Here is an 18,108-nt window from a genome sequence, read left to right on the forward strand (position 1 = left end):
AGACTCGGCATTTCCCCCCAGTGCTGGGGCAGCCCCAGGAGGTGGCCATCCCCTGACAGCACCTGCTCTGGTCTAAGGCTCTGTCTGCCCACCAAAACCTGCTGCTGGACACTGACAGCACTTGCCTCTGGGACTCTGGTATCCTCTGCTGCCGAGTCTGTTGACCATCTTTCATTAGAGATACTACTGATGTCACAGAACAGCTCTCGGCCAAGGCTGCATCTCTTATCGTTGAGTAGACAGATTCTGGTAAACTTTCTACCTGAAGACCTCCTTTCTGGAGAATTTCCATTGCCTACCTATATTCTCTGCTCTTTTCTTTCCTGAGATATAATTGACATATGACCATGTATAAGTTTAAGGTGTACAACATAGTGATTTAGTACATATATGTATACAAAATGATCACCACAGTAAGGTTAGCTAATATATTCATCACTTCACACAGTTACTATTTTTTTTTGTGGTGAGAACTTTTAAAATCTATTCTTTTAGCAACTTTCGAATACACAATATAAGTTAAAATTTAATTAAAAGTTTCATGATTCAACAGCTGGAATGAAGGTCAAGTAATAATGGAGTGACCTTGTGAATACGTGAGAACAGTCCCCTCCACTGGTTGTTGGAGCCAAAGCTCCAGAAGGTTCCCACTACCCACTCTGCTCCCAAGGCCTTTCAGGAGTCGCACACTTCTCTTAGGGGCTCCATGTTCTCACATCCCCTTTACATATGCCCTTCGCTTGCTCTAGAACGCCATCGCCTCCTTTCTGCCTGGAGAACCTCTCACCCTTACACAATCAGGTCACATGTCACTGTCCTTGTATTACCAACGCATGCAAATTATTCTTATCCGTTCATTTCTCTGCTCTGCACTTCAGTGTTAAGCACTGCTCAAGCACCGAGGGCAGAAGCCTGGTCTCACTCATCTTTGCAACAATGCTGCATCTGAGCTCACATGTTGCATAGAATATATGCTTAATAAAGGTTTTGTGACATACTACTTTCATATGCGTGTCAGCAATTAAAAAGTTCCCATGCTCTTTGACCCAGTGATCCCTGTGGCATGGAATTTTTCCCTGTGGCCGTAATTGAAGAGGAGAAAGGAAATCACACATGTATGTATTTGGTGGATATTGGAAATAAGTGAAATGTTTATTAACAGAGTAATGGTGAATAAACTGTGGTACATGATCTTGAGGGAACATGATTCTTTCTTTCATTGATTAAACAAACATACTAACTGCCAAGGAGGTATCAGAAATACAGCCATGAGTTAAATGCTTTTAATGAGCACACATCCTGGCAGAATCTTCTAAAATGATCATCACAGAACTATGGAGAAACAGAGAGTAATGAATGTGTGGTCTAATGTTAAGAGAAGAAAAGCAGATTACAAAGCTATCTGTATGTTGTGATTGCAATATTAAACACATGAGGGTATGAACAAGATCTGGATGAGCAAATGATAATACAGCATGGTTGGATTACAGGTGACATTCTCTTTAGCATTATTACAGTTGTTTTTCAAGCTTTAACATTTTAGACCTTCCCAAATGTTTACTGAGCTACTCCCATGACCCTGGCAGACCAGGTTGGCAGTGGCATGAATGATGAGGTTATCTCCAGATGGGCAAGGGTTTGCCATGAGAGAATTGGAAGGGAGGACTGGGCAGTCTGGGGGGTTGGGTCAGGGAAGCTATCAATATGTACATACAGGCATGTCCCCTGAGTGCCACTCTAGGAACCAGCCTTCTCTGTGTCTGGTACAGCATGCAGCAGACCTGTAGATTCCTTCAGGCTCTGCCAACACCATCGCTTAAGCATGAAGCCAGGTGGGGAGCAAGCTGTAGTTTGGGAACCAGATAAGAGTGTTGGGACCTACAACCATTGGTGGCTTGTTCTTCATGCTGGAAATGATGCTACCAATGTGAAAACTACCATTATTTCCATTCTGTAGATGAGGAAACTGAAGCTCAGTTGACCATAGGCTACCCAGTGGGCAAAAGATAGAGAGTTGGGATGGGAAACCCTTCTCTGTTTGGACCAGGGTTCTTTCTATTTTTCCCCTTGGGCCCAAAATCAGGTAGAGATATATGAAGCCAGATGGAAGAAATCTGGGTGACAAGGTGAGTGGAGTCCTTTGAAAAGGGGAGACAATGGGGAATCTCTTGGTAGACCACATGATGGAGGGTCTCAGAGGCCAAGGACTTGAGTTTGGACTTGAGACAGTTGGTAATAGGGAAACTTTGTAGGTTTGGGGACATGAGAGAAGGGGTTTATTGAAGAGGAGGGTAGTGGTGTGTGCTGACTGGCATGATTGGAGGGGAGACTGGGCCAGACACATAATAAGGTTGGTGGGCAGCTCTTGTTCTGAGTGATCAAAACAGCACTCACCTCTCTAGCTTCTTGGAAATATGTCTCCCTGAATCTCTAGCTATGAGATTGGAAAGAAAACTGCATCTGATCTATCCTGTGGATACCACCACCAGATCCAAAGATGGGCATCTGATACACACTTGGCCAATCAGAGCCCTTCCCTGGGAATTTTGACCTAGAGACCAGAGAGGGAGGAATGGGTCTCGGTCCCTTTCTGATGACAAAGCTGTGCTTTGTGTGTCTGGGAGTTCTGTCACCACTCATATTTGAGAGTCAGAGAGAGGAAATTCTGGCTAAATTCAAACCCTGGTTTCTGGGCACACAGAGGGCTCAGCCACCCCCTTGCAAGTGCCACAGTATACAATACCACCTCCTTTTTAGCTAAGCTAGTCTGAGTCACGCTTCTGTCATTTGTAAACAAAAAAGTCCTGACTTTTGCAGTAAGAGACATGCCTATCCTTTATCATTCAAATTTTGAGCTCAGTTCTCAAAAACACCTTAGGGTTTGTTTGTTTGTTTGCCATTGGGCCCATCATTTCTTGTGCAGAAGAAACAAAGAAATTGTCCTCATTTTTCAGTGACAGACTCAGGAGCTCCAGGCTGTCTGTAGGGACAAGGCTTTGGAGATCTCTTCAGAGATTCACGGATGCATCTCCATCACTGGTGAAGTGAGTGAAATTGCTACTCAGGACACTTCCCTTCCTGCTCCTTTGTGACTCAGAAGAGGAGAAACTGGCATGCATGGAACCACCACACAGGACAGCCAGGCACTTCCTGTACAGGTGGTAGAGATATCTTCTGAACTTCTCCCCAGCAAACGCATAGATAAGGGGATTGAGACAACAATGGATAAATGCAATTGTCTCGGTCACAATGAGGGCCAATTTCAGATCCCTCTTCTTGTCACAATCGGGAAAGAAGTTGCAGAGACTGAGTGTCTCTAAGAACACCGTAATGTTGTAAGGTGTCCAGAAGAGGAAAAACACGATGACCACCAGAAAGATCAGTTTAATGGCTTTAGCTTTCTTGTTGTTCTTGCAAGAAAACAGTGTCATCATGATTCGGAAGTAACAGTAACTCATAATGAGCAGGGGGAACAAGAAACCAAGAACATTAGCTTCCACGTTGCGGAGCACAGGCCAGATGTCCTGCAAGATCTCAGGGTAGTCCCCAAAGCATTCGTTTTCTGTAAGCTTTGTGAACATGAACTGGGGTGCTGCCACCAGGATGGCTGCTGCCCAGACACCTAGGCTGATGGTGACACCATTCTGCACAGTCCGGTTGTTCATGGAGTTGGCGGCTAGGACAATGGCCCGGTACCGGTCGATACTGATGATGGTGATGAAGAATATGCCTCCAAAAAAGCCGATGAAGAAGAAGGCGGTGGTGAGTTTGCATGTAGAGTTGTGAAAGCCTTCTTCCCATATCTTATAGTGAATCCAGAAGGGCAAGGTGGTGACAAAGAGCAGATCCGACAAGGCCAGGTTCAGGAGGTAGATGTCAGTGATACTCTTGGGTTTCTGGCTGTGGGTGAGGGCGAACACCACCAGCAAATTTCCCACCAGGCCAAAGGCAAAAACAAGGGAGTACACTATGGGCAGGAAGGTGGTCCCAAAGGCCATGATGTCCTCCATGTGACAGGCTTCCGCACCCTCATAATACTGAAAGTCTTCTGAAATTGATTCATGGACGGGGGTAGGCATGGTGAGGGCCTGGGTCAGAAGGGAAAACAAGGAACAGTATGAGTTCTCAGAGGGACAAAGTTGGAATTCTGTCTGTCCCCATACATAGGAAGGCTGGAAGAAACAAATATTGGTTGGTGCCTAACCAATACATTTCCCAGTGTCACACCTGGCACCGCGTGTCCCCATGGCTGTCTCTGATGAGCTATGACTGACTCCTTTGACAGAGAGGAAGCCAGGTCTCTGACAGTGACTTGCCCAAAGCTACCCAGCCAGTGGGTCAGCTAGCATTCGAATCTAAACTTTCTGAAGCACAAGACAAATCTTTTTATCTTATATTTTAGAAAGTTTCTCCAGTCCGGCCGGTGTGGTTCGTGGTTGAGCGTTGACCCACGTACCAAGAGGTCACCAGTTCGATTCCCGGTCAGGGCACACGCCCAGGTTGTGGGCCAGATCTCCAGTGGGGGGCGTGCAAGAGGAGGCCAATCGATGTTCTCTCTCATCGATGTTTCTATCTCTCTCCCTCTCACTTCCTCTCTTTGTAAAAATCAATGAAGGAAAAAATAATAATTTAAAAAAAGTAGCTAGATTTACCATGTGTGGATGGGAAAGAGAGGACTGGGCAGGGAGGAGAAGAGGGGATGGGGGGGAAGGGCCCCCATAATTCACACCTTCCAGTCTCAACTTCCTAAAGCAAGTCTTCGCCCCCTTTCGTCATCCCCACCTCCTCGCCCTCTGGGCCCTAATGTCTTCTGCAGGAAGCTGAGACTGCAGACAGAGTTCTTACTCTCCAGAGCCCCAAGCAGACCCACCAGAGCCCTTGTCTTCGTTTCAGGGCGACATTTTCCCCTCCTCCCCTCAGAACCAGCAAATTCTTCTCTTCCTTGAGGGATAAGACATAGATTCACATGCTCTGTGGTAACCTCTTGTCTTGGTTTGCCCAGGACCTGTCCAGTTTTAGCTCTGACAGCTTCCCTTGTCGGAAATCCCTTCCGTCCAAGCAAACCCAGATGGTAGGTCATCCTGCAGCCCCCCCAGAGGAAATGTCGCCATCATCCCGGCCTTTGCAGCCATAAAAGTGCTGCTTGATCCACGGTGGAGGACTGTGCCCAGCCCGCTGCCCTGGGCCTGGGCGGCTAATTCACCTGGTAATGACTAGCCCCACACTTGACGTTGGCCTGACCTTCTCTAGTCGTCTTGTTTCCTGTTTCCTCCTGAGCAAAAATGCCAAGAGAAGACACCTCTGCACAGGTTGGGAAGTAACACTTGTCTCATTCCCCCGCTCCTCCCAGCCAGGACTCGCTCCTCATTCACTCCAGAAGCTGCAAGAGCAAATCTCGTGCCCTGGTCCCCGGCGCCTCCTGCTCTTCCCTGTGACACCACAGACAGGCACCTCAGAAACCCCAACCCTATTGAGTCACACCTCCTGGTTGTCAATACCTCCCTCCCCACCACAACTGAAAGGAAAGCGCACACTTCTTTAACCAAGGGAGTTTCCACACCCACGGCTTCCTTTTCGCTGCTGTCACTGGGACGGTGTCTCTGCCACAGTGAGGACCCACCCAGCCGGGGCTCTGCGCCCCACTCCCAGCCTCTGCCCGTGCCCAGGCCCATCTCTGCTCCGACCCAGCCTCTGCCAGGACGAAGTGAGCTCAACCCCAGGGCAAGCCTGTGCGTTCTCTGCTGTAGGTTGCAGTGCCCTTTGCTGGCTACCTCCCTAGGAGGCCAAGGTCAATGCAAACCATTTTGCAGCTTTTCAAGTGCCTGTGCTCTGTCCTGCAGCCAGGAACTTCGTGCTGTTGGGTTGGCTTGATTTTGTCAACTAGGCATGAGGTGTGCTTGATTTCTGCTCTTAGCACCGTGCCTCAGACACAGGGACCTCCTACAAACCTCCGGGCAGGTGTCCCTGGGTCATTGAGGAAGGAGAGCAGGGCCCGGGCAGGAAAGGTGAGGGCTGCAGACTTGGGTCTCCTGAGATTGCACCCCACACCTGTCCTCCCTGGCTCAGTGACCCTGGGTAAACTTGGAACTCTGGGCCTCACCTTCCCCACACGCAAGATTGGGATTCAGTCTCATGCCGGCCCACACGCTGTTTTCAAGCGAGCACCTAGCATAGTGGCGCTGCATACAGCAGACACTTAATGAATGCACTAGTGAGGACGCAGAAGCCTTTGGCCCTCTGGAATCATCCAGGCTGCCCGTGGACTCTCACGCCTCACTCCCACCCTAGGCGCTGTGAAAGTTTGATCTGTGAAGGTTGTTTTATTTTTTTCCCTGAAGTAAAAAATATTTTCAGGGTTTTTACGGTAAGCCAACATTTACTGAGCTTCTACTAAGCTTGTAGGCTCATTGCTAAACACTCCACATCATTGTTTTAGTCCTCTGTGCAATTCTGTTTTGTTTTTTTTTATCCTCATCCGAGGACATTTTTCCATTTTTTACTCAGATAGAGCAGGAAGGAGAGAGAGGAAGAGAGAGAAACATCGATGTGAAAGGGACACATCGAGTGGCCGCCACCCACACGACCCAACCAGGGCCGGGGACAAACTGCAGCCAAGGTACGTGCCCTTAGCGGGAACCGAACCCGGGTCTCTGTGGACCGCAGGCCGACGCTCTAACCGCTGAGCCAAACCGGCCAGGGCCTCTGTGCAATTCTGAAGGGAAAGTCCTGTTCAACTCGCTGCCCCGCGGAATCTCCGGGGAGATTCGTGATGAGAGGAAGGGGAAGGCTGGGACAGGAGCATGGAGAAGGGACAGAGCGTTAGAAAGGAACAGCTGACTTCCGGGCTGAGTGGCAAGGACCTCCAATGTAGCCCTCACCTTGCTGGGAGCCCTGGCTCGGGGCTGTTACACGCACAGAGAGACTTTCTAATCAGCACCAAGATGCCAAATAAGCCGAGGTGGTCCTGGTTGGAGAGGCTCCACATCCATTCAGTAAACACATACGAAGTCCCACAGGCACTGGGCTCAGCCTGGCAGGGGGCACATGGAGAGATCAGCCAGGCATAGCCTTAGCCCTGAGGGGGCTTGTCATCTCAACAGGGAAGCGTGCACCTAGGCAAAGACTCGGCTGAAGACAGAGTGCGGCAGTGTGCCCGTGTGTCCTCAAGATGGAACGTGACTTCAGTGTGCCATGGGAGGGAGGACTGTGCCTGACTGTCGGCCTCATTGCTTGTTGCAAGTGAAATGACTGCTTAGGGGACATCAGTTTAGCGTGGAACCACTACCTGCTATCCAGAGGGTCACTCAGGCAAGGGTTCAGCTCCCTGGTGGCTCAGCACTAACAGCAAAGAGCCCGGAACAGTCCCAGTCTCCCACCGTTCTGCCTCAGCACGTGCCAGTGCCCTGCCCACGGGAGGGGCTCGCTCAGCGTGCAGGAGCCCCTGTTACGAACAAGTCTGCACCATGACGCAGAGGAAGGAGTGGAGAAACACAGCTCTCAGCCAGCTCCTCACAGCCTGCTACAGACCAGCAGCATGTGATACGGGCCCAGCAAATGGTACAAACACATAAGAGAATTATTATCTCTACTTTATGGGCAAGTAGATGCACTCAGAGAGTGTGAGTAACTTACTCAAGGCCACACAGCTGGCATGTGGCAGGGCTACAGTTTGGGCCCGGATGTGGCCAATCTCAGCATTTCATCCCAACTTTGCATTACAGCCCTTCCCCTCTCGCAAGACTAGGGGTTCCTAAGAGAAGAATGGTGGGTGTCCTCTTCAGCTCTGTAGGCCACTGTTCAACAGAGGGAGAGGTCTGGTACAGAGCAATGCACTATATATAAATATATATGTATATTTTATTTAAATAAATGTATATTTTTAAAATAGCTTTTTGTTATTGATCTTAGAGAGAGAGGAAGGGAGAGGGAGAGAGAGATAGAAACATCCATGAGAGAGAACATTGATTGGCTGCCTCCTGCATGCCCCCCTCTGGGGATCGGACCCATAACCTGGGCATGTGTCCTGACCGGGAACCAAACCAGCGACCTCCTGGTGCATGGGTTGATGCTCAACCACTGAGCCACACCAGCTGGGCCACAAAAATATTTATAGAAAAATTAATATGATATCCTAGACCTTCTTTCCAAAGAGTTCTCTGTGAGTAGTGGCGACAGCTAGCCTTTAATTACCCTGTTCCCAGAGGTGCTCACAGAGTGCACAGGTGTCCTTTCTGATCATGGGTGGGGGTGGGGAGGGCTTGAACTCTGAGAGCGTAGTGGGTCCTTAGTGTGTTGGATGAATGAATGAGTGAATATATGAGTGAGTGAATGAATGAGTGAGGGAGGGAGGGAGGGAGTGAATGAATGAGTAGGTGAATGAATGAGTGAGGGAATGAATGAGTGAGGGAATGAATGAGTGAGGGAATGAGTGAATAAGTGAATGAATGAGTGAGTGAGGGAGGGAGTGAGTGAATGAATGAGTAGGTGAATGAATGAGTGAGTGAATGAATGAGTGAGGGAGTGAGTAAGTGAATGAATGAGTGAGTGAAAGGCCTAGAGAAGTGAAAGAAGAGACGCATCAGCCTCCCAAGGCAGAGCCCCAGGAGACAGGCAGAGACCCACCAACTCTCCAGAGATAGAAAACAACTTGGAAAACAGCTGCTCACCTCAAACACCCTTTTACTGCATGGCTATTGAACATACCTGATCATGAGACACCAGAATGAGCAATTCCGGTTCTTCTGTGCAAATGTGAAGGCCAGCTGCTGCCTCCACTGTGTGACCCTGGGTGGCCCAGGGCTCTACGTGGCTGGGAAGGGGATTTGCAGTCGGTCTGAGCTTGGAGCCAGCTCAACCCCGCCTCGTCAGACAACAGCCCAGGAGCACGTCTGGGCACCATTTACATGGGAAATCTGACAGCAGGTAGGATTTCTCCTTCACTGAATTATTCCGTTGAACTTAATAGCTTAATCAAGGGACCTTTATAGGGAGGGTGGGCTAGAGCTGGGAGGATCTTTTCTTTCTGGACCGGGATTGGGAGATGAGACTGAAGATAGGTTCTCCTGGCAGCAAATGGGAGGTAGGGCAGTCCTCGTGGGTGGCCTTCAGGGGAAGTCAAAGGACTATCGGGGGTTTCATTGGCTGGCACTCAGGCTGAACACTGGCTTTCCTGGCCCCTGAGGACACCCCCATCCAGTGAGGTAAGCCTCTGCAGTGTTTACTCAGGCAGGTTTCACACAGCAGGGTTACCAGGGGAAGGTGCGGGCCAGGGTGACACGCAGACACCACCGACGGAGGCTGCGCTGCACGGAGTAGGGCAGAAGCCGGCAAGAAAGGTACCCCCTAGACGGTTCTCAGGCCTCCTCGCCCTCTTGCACGGTGTCCAGGTTGGACTGCATGGTGCTGAGCGGGCGGAGTGTGGGCTGCACGAGGAGTGAGCTCTGAAGGCATTGCGTGTCCTATCCCAGGAGAAATGAATTTTGTAGGGTCTGCTTTAAAAAGACAGCCGCTCACCTCCCTGCCCAGCCCGCTCTACTTCCTCTCGTCCACTTCCTTTTCTCAAGCCCACTCACTTACTTTTGAACTTTTTTTTTGGTCATTATTACCCGTTGTTTCTCATCAGCTTCCCTTTTTCATACTTCCTCCCCTACCAGGGGCCCCAGATCCATCTTCTTCTCCATCCACATCCTGCACAGGTTGTGTCCCTCTGTCTCTGGGTTAGAGTCCTGTCGCTGTTGTCTCTAGTGCATCTTCTTCTTCCGTGTTTGTTGTTTGGGTTTGCGGGTTTTTTCCCCCCATTTGGTCTCTGTTTATGACATGTTTTTTGTTTTTTTTAATCCTCACCCAAGGACAGTTTTGCATTATATTCTCAGATAGAGCGGGAGGGAGAGAGGGGGGAAGAGAGGGAGAAACATTGATGTGAGAGAGACACACCGAGTGGCTGCCACCCGAACCCCAACCGGGTCCAGGGACAAACTGCAATCGAGGTTCGTGCCCTACGTGGGAACCAAACCTGGGCCTCTCTGGTCCGCGGGCCCACACTCTAACCGCTGAGCCAAACAGGCCAGAGCTCTGCTGATGACTTTTTAGGCCCATGAGTGAAGCCTGGGTTTAAGGGGCAGTCTAATGTTAGAAAAAAAAAAAAAAATTGTGAGGCTTATATATTTTTTTCCTTTGCACCAAAGGAAACTCGAGAATTGCTTGAGCCCCGACCCCCTTTCCCCAGGGGAAAGCCACGTTGTTGCTGATGTTCCAGGACCAGAGGCTACCCTCCGAAAGCCCCGGTCAGGAGAGGCTGCCATGGCTGGGCGCCCGCTCCATCCACGGATCACCTTCACTTCTCTCCACAGCCCTGCAGGAGAAGCGACTACCCTCCCCCGAACAAGTGAACCCACAGAGGCGTGGGAAAGTCGCCCACAGGAGCCCTAGCGCCCGGATTTCAGCACAGCCGCGTGTCCGTGCTCCCCGCACGGCACAGGCTCCCCTCTGGGGCGGGGGTGTAGTGTACTGCAGGCCACTGCCTGGTAGAACTAAAGCGGTAGACGCAGCACCCCTGGAGAAGATGATCCATGCCGCGGACCGGAGCGCTCTTCGTGGGTTTCTCCCTTCTGGACTCAGAACCTGGTGTCGGACCCTCTGTACTCAATGGGCCGGAATGGCGGCGGTGGGGTTACTATGCGCCTCTCCAGCCACGGCCAGGGGGTGCTCACTGCCCGGCCTGGCCCCCCGCATCCAGCCCCCATCCGTGCTGGTGCAGAAATCAGGACTCTTTTCTCTGGTGCGGAGACGGCTGAAGGCCGAGGGGCTGGCGTATTTTCTGCCTCCACGTGTACGGTGATGCTTTTCAGAGCTGTGGAGGGCACAGGGCCCGCAGGCCTGTGGGCAGCTGGCAGCCCCCCGGGGGCTCACTCCCAGCTCTGCCTCAGTTTGCTGATGTGTGAAAGAAAAGCCTTGGAGAGACCGACTCTAAGGGCCCGGCCAGCACGCTCAGCTTTTCAACAAGAACCGAACAGGAGGAAGTCTTTTTAAAGAGCAGTATGAGCCCTGGCCGGTTTGGCTCAGCGGTTAGAGCATCGGCCTGTGGTCCCGAGAGACCTGGGTTCGGTTCCCGCTAAGAGCACGTACCTCGGTTGCAGTTTGTCCCCGGCCATGGTTGGGTTGTGCGGGAGGCAGCCACTCGATGTGTCCCTTCACGTCGATGTCTCCCTCCCTCTCTATCTGAACAAAAAATGTAAAAATGTCCTCGGGTGAGAATAAAAAAAAAAAAAAAAGAGCAGCGTGAGTCCTGGGTCAGTGAAAATGTAACGTGGTGTCAACAGAAGCGGCTGCCCAGCAGCCTACCAGGGCACATGAAGCATCTGGCTGCAGACCGGCAGCCACCCTTCCGACCGGGGCCTTCCGACGGGGTTGTACTTGAAGGCAGAACACTAGATTAGTTGATTTCAAGCCCTGACTCGTCGTGAACTTCACTTTGTTCTAGATAGTAAGGTTCTCTGCCTGCCCCCAGCCCACTCCCCCAGCTGTTTTGGCTCCTCAATTTCACCAGGTCCTGATGGTTTTCCTGTTTACAATGACAGCTGTTTTTCATTAAGTCCCCTTCCCCCTCCTTAAGATGCAGGGAAAGCTAAGGCCGAGAAGGCAGAAGAGGGGCAGATGGAGGGGCCTTGAATTCCAGGTGGATTTGCCACGTGCACCCTGTCCCCTGTGCGAGGAGATAAGTCGATCTCTACTCCTGCAGCGACGTGTCCACCTCAAACGACGTGGCATCACCCACCAGCCCGCACTTGGTGGGGGGCCGAATGCACAGCCCAAGCCAAAACCAGCAACAGCAGGAAACAGTCAGAGCCTGCCTTGTTCTGGGTTTAACCGCCTACCCCTCCTTTCCTCTGCAAAGTACTTTATGGTATTTATTGATCTCTGCTAAAGTAACTTGTGAAGTATTGAAAGGAAATGCTTCATGAATTTAGAAAAAATAATAAACGAGGAAGAGGTGGAATTGTTAATTAATTATTAATTATTCATTAAGTCAATATCTAGCAAGTATCTTTACCATATGCTAGTGTAAGGACAAATAACAATGAAAAATAAGAGGCTCAATTCTCTCCCTGCTGTTGGGAGCTGGGTGCAAAAGGTGAATTTTGAAAGGAATTGAGAAGTACGAATTGCAGTTACAAAACAGTCACAGGGATGGAAGGGACAGCAAAGGGAAGACAGTCAATAATATTGCAATGACTATGTATGGTGCCAGGTGGGGACTAGAGTTATGGGGGTGGATCATTTCGTAAGTTATGTAGATGTCTAACCACTATGCTGAATGTCAACTATACTTGAAAAATTAGGGTCCAATTAATCTTAACTAAAGTACAGTGAAATTTTTAAAAATAAAAAGTGCTCTGGCCAATGTGACTCAGTCAGTTGGAGCACTGTCCCGTGTACCAAAAGGTGACAGGTTCAAATCCCAGTCATGGCACATACCCAGGTTTTAGGTTTGATCCCTGGTCAAGGCATGTATGGCAACAGATCGATGTTTCTCACATCGATGTTTCTCTCTCTCTCTCTCTTCCTTTCTCTAAGGTCAATAAAAAAACACATCCTCATATGAGGATTTAAAAATATATTTTAAGTAACAATTTATATGAAAAAAAGTCTCCCTATTGAAAAAAAGGAAGATATTCCTCTTGCTTCCTTTTTCTTAGAATGTTTATCTTAGAGGACTTGTAGTTGTACATACTCTCTCATTTCTTTCAAATGTGATTATACATCCTTTTGAAAATGTGATTGGTTTCGTCTGTCAGCTTCATGACCCAGGACCGTCCTTCTCAGGGACCTGGGAGCTATCCCTTGAAATGTCAACATCAAAAGACAGCTCCCACCCCGACCCATCTCCCAGCTTCTGTGAGAGGGTAGGAGCCTGACTTGGGCGGGTGCATGGCTCTGAGCGGCAAAACTACCTCTGATCATAAAGGTACGAGAAGTATATTTCTTCTCTGGGTGAAGCCAATTAGCTAAGACCAGAGGTGACCCCAATCTTGTAATGAAGTCAGGGTGAACTGTCAGGTTTTCTTACTCAAAGACGAGGTGTTCATCTTGAGAACACGTGTGTAAGGGGTGGCTCCATAAAGGGGGAGACTTTTCTCCTGTCTCCACGGTCTCTTAGGCAAGGCACAGCCCATTCTGGTTGAGTGCTTGTTCATAGTAAAAATGTTTCTCTCTCGACTCTTTGTGGAGAGGTTTTCTTGGATTGGAGAAGAGTTGGTTTTTCATTACATTTCCCCAGCACGAGGCACTGTGCTGGATTGTGCGGAGGTAAAAAGGGTTAAGATATAATCTCTGTACAACTGGATTATTGTTCCATGACAGAATGGAAGAAAAGTTATGGGAAGCCCAAGAATTGGACCATTTAAGCTGAGTCTTAAAGGCTCGACAACGATACAGATGGGAATTGGGGCGGGGTGGGGTTGAAGCCAAAGGTACTGAGGATCTGAGCGTGGGGCGCTCTGCTGGGGCCAAGGCTAGGCGAGAGGGTATGAGGGAATATACTCGAAACAGAAGCCCATGAGGATGGGGGGCGGTGGAAGAGGCCAGCGTATCCCCAGAACATTCAGGAAAGTCTGGTCTAGTCTGAGCCCAGGGCTCCGGTAAGGACACAGAGAGCCAAGACCAAGAAGGCAGAAGGGCAGGCAGAGTCGTTCTCAAATGCCATGCTAGGGAGCTATGAGGAGAAATTGTAAATGACTTTAAAATAGTCCAAAAAAAGGTTACTGGCATCCTACCTAGTACACCCTTCCACTGTCTGAGCTAACTTTCGGCTCTGTGAGTTGTGACAGACTGGCAGCACCCCCATGCTTCTTGCTCCTGGACGTGGGATTGTGTCTGGAAGAGGTGCCCTGGATGACCCCCTGCGGATGGGGACCAATGTTCCGCTCATCCGTAATCGCCGCAGCATTTCTGGAGGCGTGCGGTCCGCGCCGTGGCTGAGGCTGTGCTCCGTCCTTCTCCCTGCTGCACGCTGTGACCACGCTCCATCAGCGCCCGCCGGGGGCTGTCCGAGGCCACCGCGAGCAACGCTGCCGTCATTTGTGTGGGCGCATCTCCACCTCCTACAACGTGGGTACATTTCTAAAACACAGACCGAAAGGCAGGCTGCGGTCCGAACCCACACACATGCAGGGCAGAGGCGGCCAAGAGGCCCAGGTCCCCCTGGTACTCCGTATTGATTAGAGGTGCACCTCTGGGTGGTAAAAGTATGAGAAGCATGGAAGTAATGACCATAAAGTCAGGATTGTGGTGACCTCCCTGTGGGGAGAGGGTGGCGGTCAGCAAGGGACTGAGGGAGGCTGCTGGGGGCTGGCCCGGTTCTCTCCCATTGCTTGGAGATCAATTTGTAATTATTTGTTAACTTGCACACTGCTCTTGGGCTGTGTTTCACAATAAACAGAGGTTTAAGGAAAAGGCCAAACAGAGAAGATGCTTAGAGATGGGGTGTAGGTTTTCTTCCCACTGAGATTCACAATCGCAGACACTGCCCCGCGGCCAGACCCAGAGATGAGGCGGCTGTAGCAGCCCTGTGTCCGGAGGGCCTGAGAAGACTTCCAGCCTTGGGAGGTCAGCACGTTCTGACCCGCACCGGGCAGGCAGGATCAGGCTCCACTGGAGGCCTCAGGCTCCCCTGGGTGCTCCCAGGTGACTCGGTGACGCGAGACAGCGCACGTCCTTGGGATCTCCCGAGTTTGCTGCTGGGCGTCGGAACAAGTCCTCGGAAAAGTCAGCCAAGACCTGGCCTGTGCCACCTGTTATGGGACAGCAGGTGTTCCCCTCCCTGCCGAGCCCGTGCAGGTGCTGGTTCTGAACATCATGAAGGGGGAACGTTTGAGCCTGATGAAGACAGGGGTGGCTTAGGACTCCGTTGCAGGTAAGATGGGCTGGGGAGGGACAGCTGAATGTCCCAGATCTTGGGAAGGCTGTTCTTTGAGGCCAGGATCTCTGGCTCTGCTGCCCTCCCGAAGCGTGGCCAGGGTGGGATGGGGTGCCTCCAAGGAGGTGAGGGTACGGGTGGGGGTGGTGAAGGAAGGTGGTCCTCATTTGGGTCAGCTCTGGCATGTCCCTGCCTCTCCTGCCCCTCACAACTTCATTTGAAAGTAGCCAGTGATCTTGAAGTACACAAACTTTCTGAGCCTCAGTTTCCCATCATGACAACATATATTGTTTCTTGAGCACCGAATATGGGCCAGGAAGTGTGGTCAGAACTTTATATACCACACCTGAATCCTCTCAGAAACAACATGGACCCATTGCCGGCATCAGTGATTATCAACTCACAGCTGATCTCTATTTTAAAAGCAGGGCGCGCCCTGGCCGGCGTGGCTCAGTTGCTTGGACAGCATCTTGCACTGTTCAATCCCGATCAAGGCACATGCCCAGATGCAGGCTTGATCCCCAATTGGGGGCCTGCAGAAGGCAACCAATGGATGTTTTTTTCTCTCTCTCCCTCCCTCTCTCTTCTTCTCTCTCTAAAAATCGATGAAAAATCTTAGAAAAATAAAATAAAAGCAGGACTTGAGGCTTAGCAAGGTCAAGTGCAGAGCCAGGGCTTCATTCCAAAGCCACGCTGTCTCTCTGCCACATCTGTGAAGTGGGGAGAGTGACAGTAGTCGAGTGGGGTGTTGGGGGCTCTGGCTGGCATGTGGCTGATGCACAGGGGGTGCTCCCTTCCCAAGGGCATGGGAAAGAGCCAGGTATGCCTGAGAGCTAGGAGGGATCTAACTGCCTGCTCACAGTTGCTCCCTAAAGACGGATTCCAAAGACACAAGCCTTCTGAGCCTGACTGTCCTCACAATGATTATAACAATGTGCATCAATACTGAACTTCAAATTTGTGTCAGCAGTTTATGTATTAAAACTGTTTTCATTAGAAATGCAATAGGTGCCCTGGCTGGTTTGGCTCAGCGGTTAGAGCGTCGGCCTGCGGTCCGGAGAGACCCGGGTTCAGTTCCCGCTAAGGGCACGTACCTCGGTTGCAGTTTGTCCCCGTTCCTGGTTGATCGTGCGGGTGGCAACCACTCGATGTGTCCCTTTCACATCGATGTTTCTCTTCCTCTCTCCCTCCCACTCTATCTGAACAAAAAATAGAAAAATGTCCTTGGGTGAGAATAAAAAAAAGAGAGAGAGAAAGGCAATAGGTGCTCTTTATAAAAATGTAGGTGCATAAAAAAGCATGGAAATAAAAGGAAAAAACAAAACAAAACTATCTACAATTTAACTTCCCAGATTCAACCACAGCTAGCATTTAACTTTTTCCATCCAATCTTCATGCAGAGTTTTATATTCATATATTCATATTAAGTATATTTATATTTGTATTTAAAATGCAGGTACTATTTTTATTATAAAAATTTACTTTTATTATACAAATTTCAAGCCTACACAAAGGCAGAGAGAACCCCCATGCCCTCATCACCCAGCTTCAACAATGAGCATCTCACGGTCGATATTCCCCCTACTGCCCACTTCATGTCGTGCTGGATTGTTTAAAAATAAATCCAGACATCGTAGCGTTTCACCAAAACACAGGTAAGTGTGAGTCTCTGATAGAATAGGAACTCCTTTTAAAAAAAAATGTTAATACTATTTCTCATCTTAAAAGGTGTTAACAAAAATTCTACAATATCATTCAGATGCACTTTTAAGTGATGCTTTTCTTAGTTAATGTCAAATCATGAGCATTTCTCCATGCCTTCACTAATGCTTCTGATCATATTCTATCATGTTAGCAATATCATAAATGATCTGATCAATCACTGTCCCCCACTCCTCAAGCCCCTTGGACATTTAGACTGGACCACCCTCAGACAAACAGGCTCCCTTGTTGGCATGTGAAGAAAACCAGCATCATTACTCCATTCTGACCTCTGACCACAGTGCCCCACCCACATGCCAACAGGTGCTGACCGAGTCCTCTGCTCCTACCTGGGCTGGGCTTGGGAAAGGATCCTCTGGACGTACCAATCAGTCACCCTGTCCCACGCAGACGCTGTCCCAGCGCATTTCCCTCTCCCTCTCTCTGAGAGTATCTTTATTTGCAAAGTTAGCCAATAGTGTCTGGTTTCCTGTGAGGTAAGTTATCTTTAGATGCTGCTGCAGATACACTCAGAAGCTCTAGACTGGAGGCCAGCTGACGACAGAAGGATCTGAACTCACAGATGTGGAAGACAGGAGCCTGGGGCAGATAAAGAGGGGGCTGGAGGGAGTGATGACTTGGGGGCTGTGATTTTTACCCAAACATGGGAACAGTGCAACCCTCTGTAATGGCGCTCCTTCAGGCAAGCCGAGAAAACCCACGAAGCTTGTTTTCCTGCCCCTGAAAGGGAGCCGTGACACTCACTGGCCAGCATTGGGGTGCAGATTAAGTGAGCTACAGCTTTCCTCCTCGCAGTGTGGTCCCAGCGGGGAGCTTATTAGAAACGCAGCGCCTCAGCCCCACCCTGACCTCCTGAACCTGACCCTGCACTTTAAGGACCGGCTTCAGAGACTGGTAAAAGCACTGGGTTTTAGAAGCCTGGGCACAGAAAGCACCCAGTGAGCGCCTGGCACTTACCACGTGTGTTTTTCCGCAGCTCCTTCCTTCCAGGCATTTCGTGGCTCCCTATGCCTCTGTCAAGTTAACCCAAGTCACACATGTGATGAGCCAACTGGCCAGGCTCCTTTTCCCCTGACCTCACCGCCGCCGCTGCTCAGGCGGATGGGTGCCAGCTGGGACCGACCCCTCCGGGGCACAGTCCTGCACCCTGCCCCAGCCAACTGGCTCTGAGGAGCACGCAGGTCTCGAGCACCAGGGCCTCACTGTCTTCCCATCACATCCTCACCTGCCTGAGTCCTGTTCAAGGCCAATAGTACTGGTCTGTCCCTGCCCACAGCCTCCCCTGGCTCCTCCCTGCCCCCCGGGAAGGCTGCACCCCAGCACTGCCTCAGCTCTGGCTGCCGCGGCCTCCTGAGGTCAGGGGCGTCCTGTGTGCTCGCTGCCAGGCCTCCTCCTCAGTCGTCATCGTCTGGCCAGGACAGAGCCACGGGCTGGGCCTGCAGTGCCACAGGCTCGGCGACCTGCTGGCATTT

General features: G+C 50.4%; 1 protein-coding gene across 3 annotated transcripts; it reads right to left on the minus strand.

The window, feature by feature from the left end:
- Positions 1 to 677: 677 nt before the first annotated feature.
- On the minus strand, positions 678 to 17,120 carry CX3CR1 (C-X3-C motif chemokine receptor 1). 3 transcript variants are annotated; one of them, XM_036267535.1, is made up of 3 exons: positions 16,966 to 16,987; positions 7,633 to 7,750; positions 678 to 4,088 (listed from the first exon to the last, which is right to left on the minus strand). In XM_036267535.1, exon 3 carries the CDS (start codon positions 4,077 to 4,079, stop codon positions 3,009 to 3,011), a length of 1,071 nt encoding a protein of 356 aa, XP_036123428.1. In that variant the 5' UTR covers positions 4,080 to 4,088; positions 7,633 to 7,750; positions 16,966 to 16,987; the 3' UTR covers positions 678 to 3,008. The 3 variants fall into 3 exon arrangements, with proteins under 3 accessions (XP_036123428.1, XP_036123426.1, XP_036123427.1); XM_036267533.1 differs by lacking the exon at positions 7,633 to 7,750 and having other exon boundaries at positions 16,966 to 17,120; XM_036267534.1 differs by lacking the exons at positions 7,633 to 7,750; positions 16,966 to 16,987 and adding an exon at positions 17,002 to 17,028.
- Between the last annotated feature and the right edge of the window lie 988 nt (positions 17,121 to 18,108).

Source organism: Molossus molossus, unplaced genomic scaffold (genome assembly GCF_014108415.1).
Source record: "Molossus molossus isolate mMolMol1 unplaced genomic scaffold, mMolMol1.p scaffold_m16_p_18, whole genome shotgun sequence".
Classification (NCBI taxonomy): domain Eukaryota; kingdom Metazoa; phylum Chordata; class Mammalia; order Chiroptera; family Molossidae; genus Molossus; species Molossus molossus.

Coding starts and splice junctions, on each gene's coding strand:
- CX3CR1 (XM_036267533.1), bottom strand. CDS start 4,079: ATGCCTACCCCCGTCCATGAATCAATTTCAGAAGACTTTCAGTATTAT.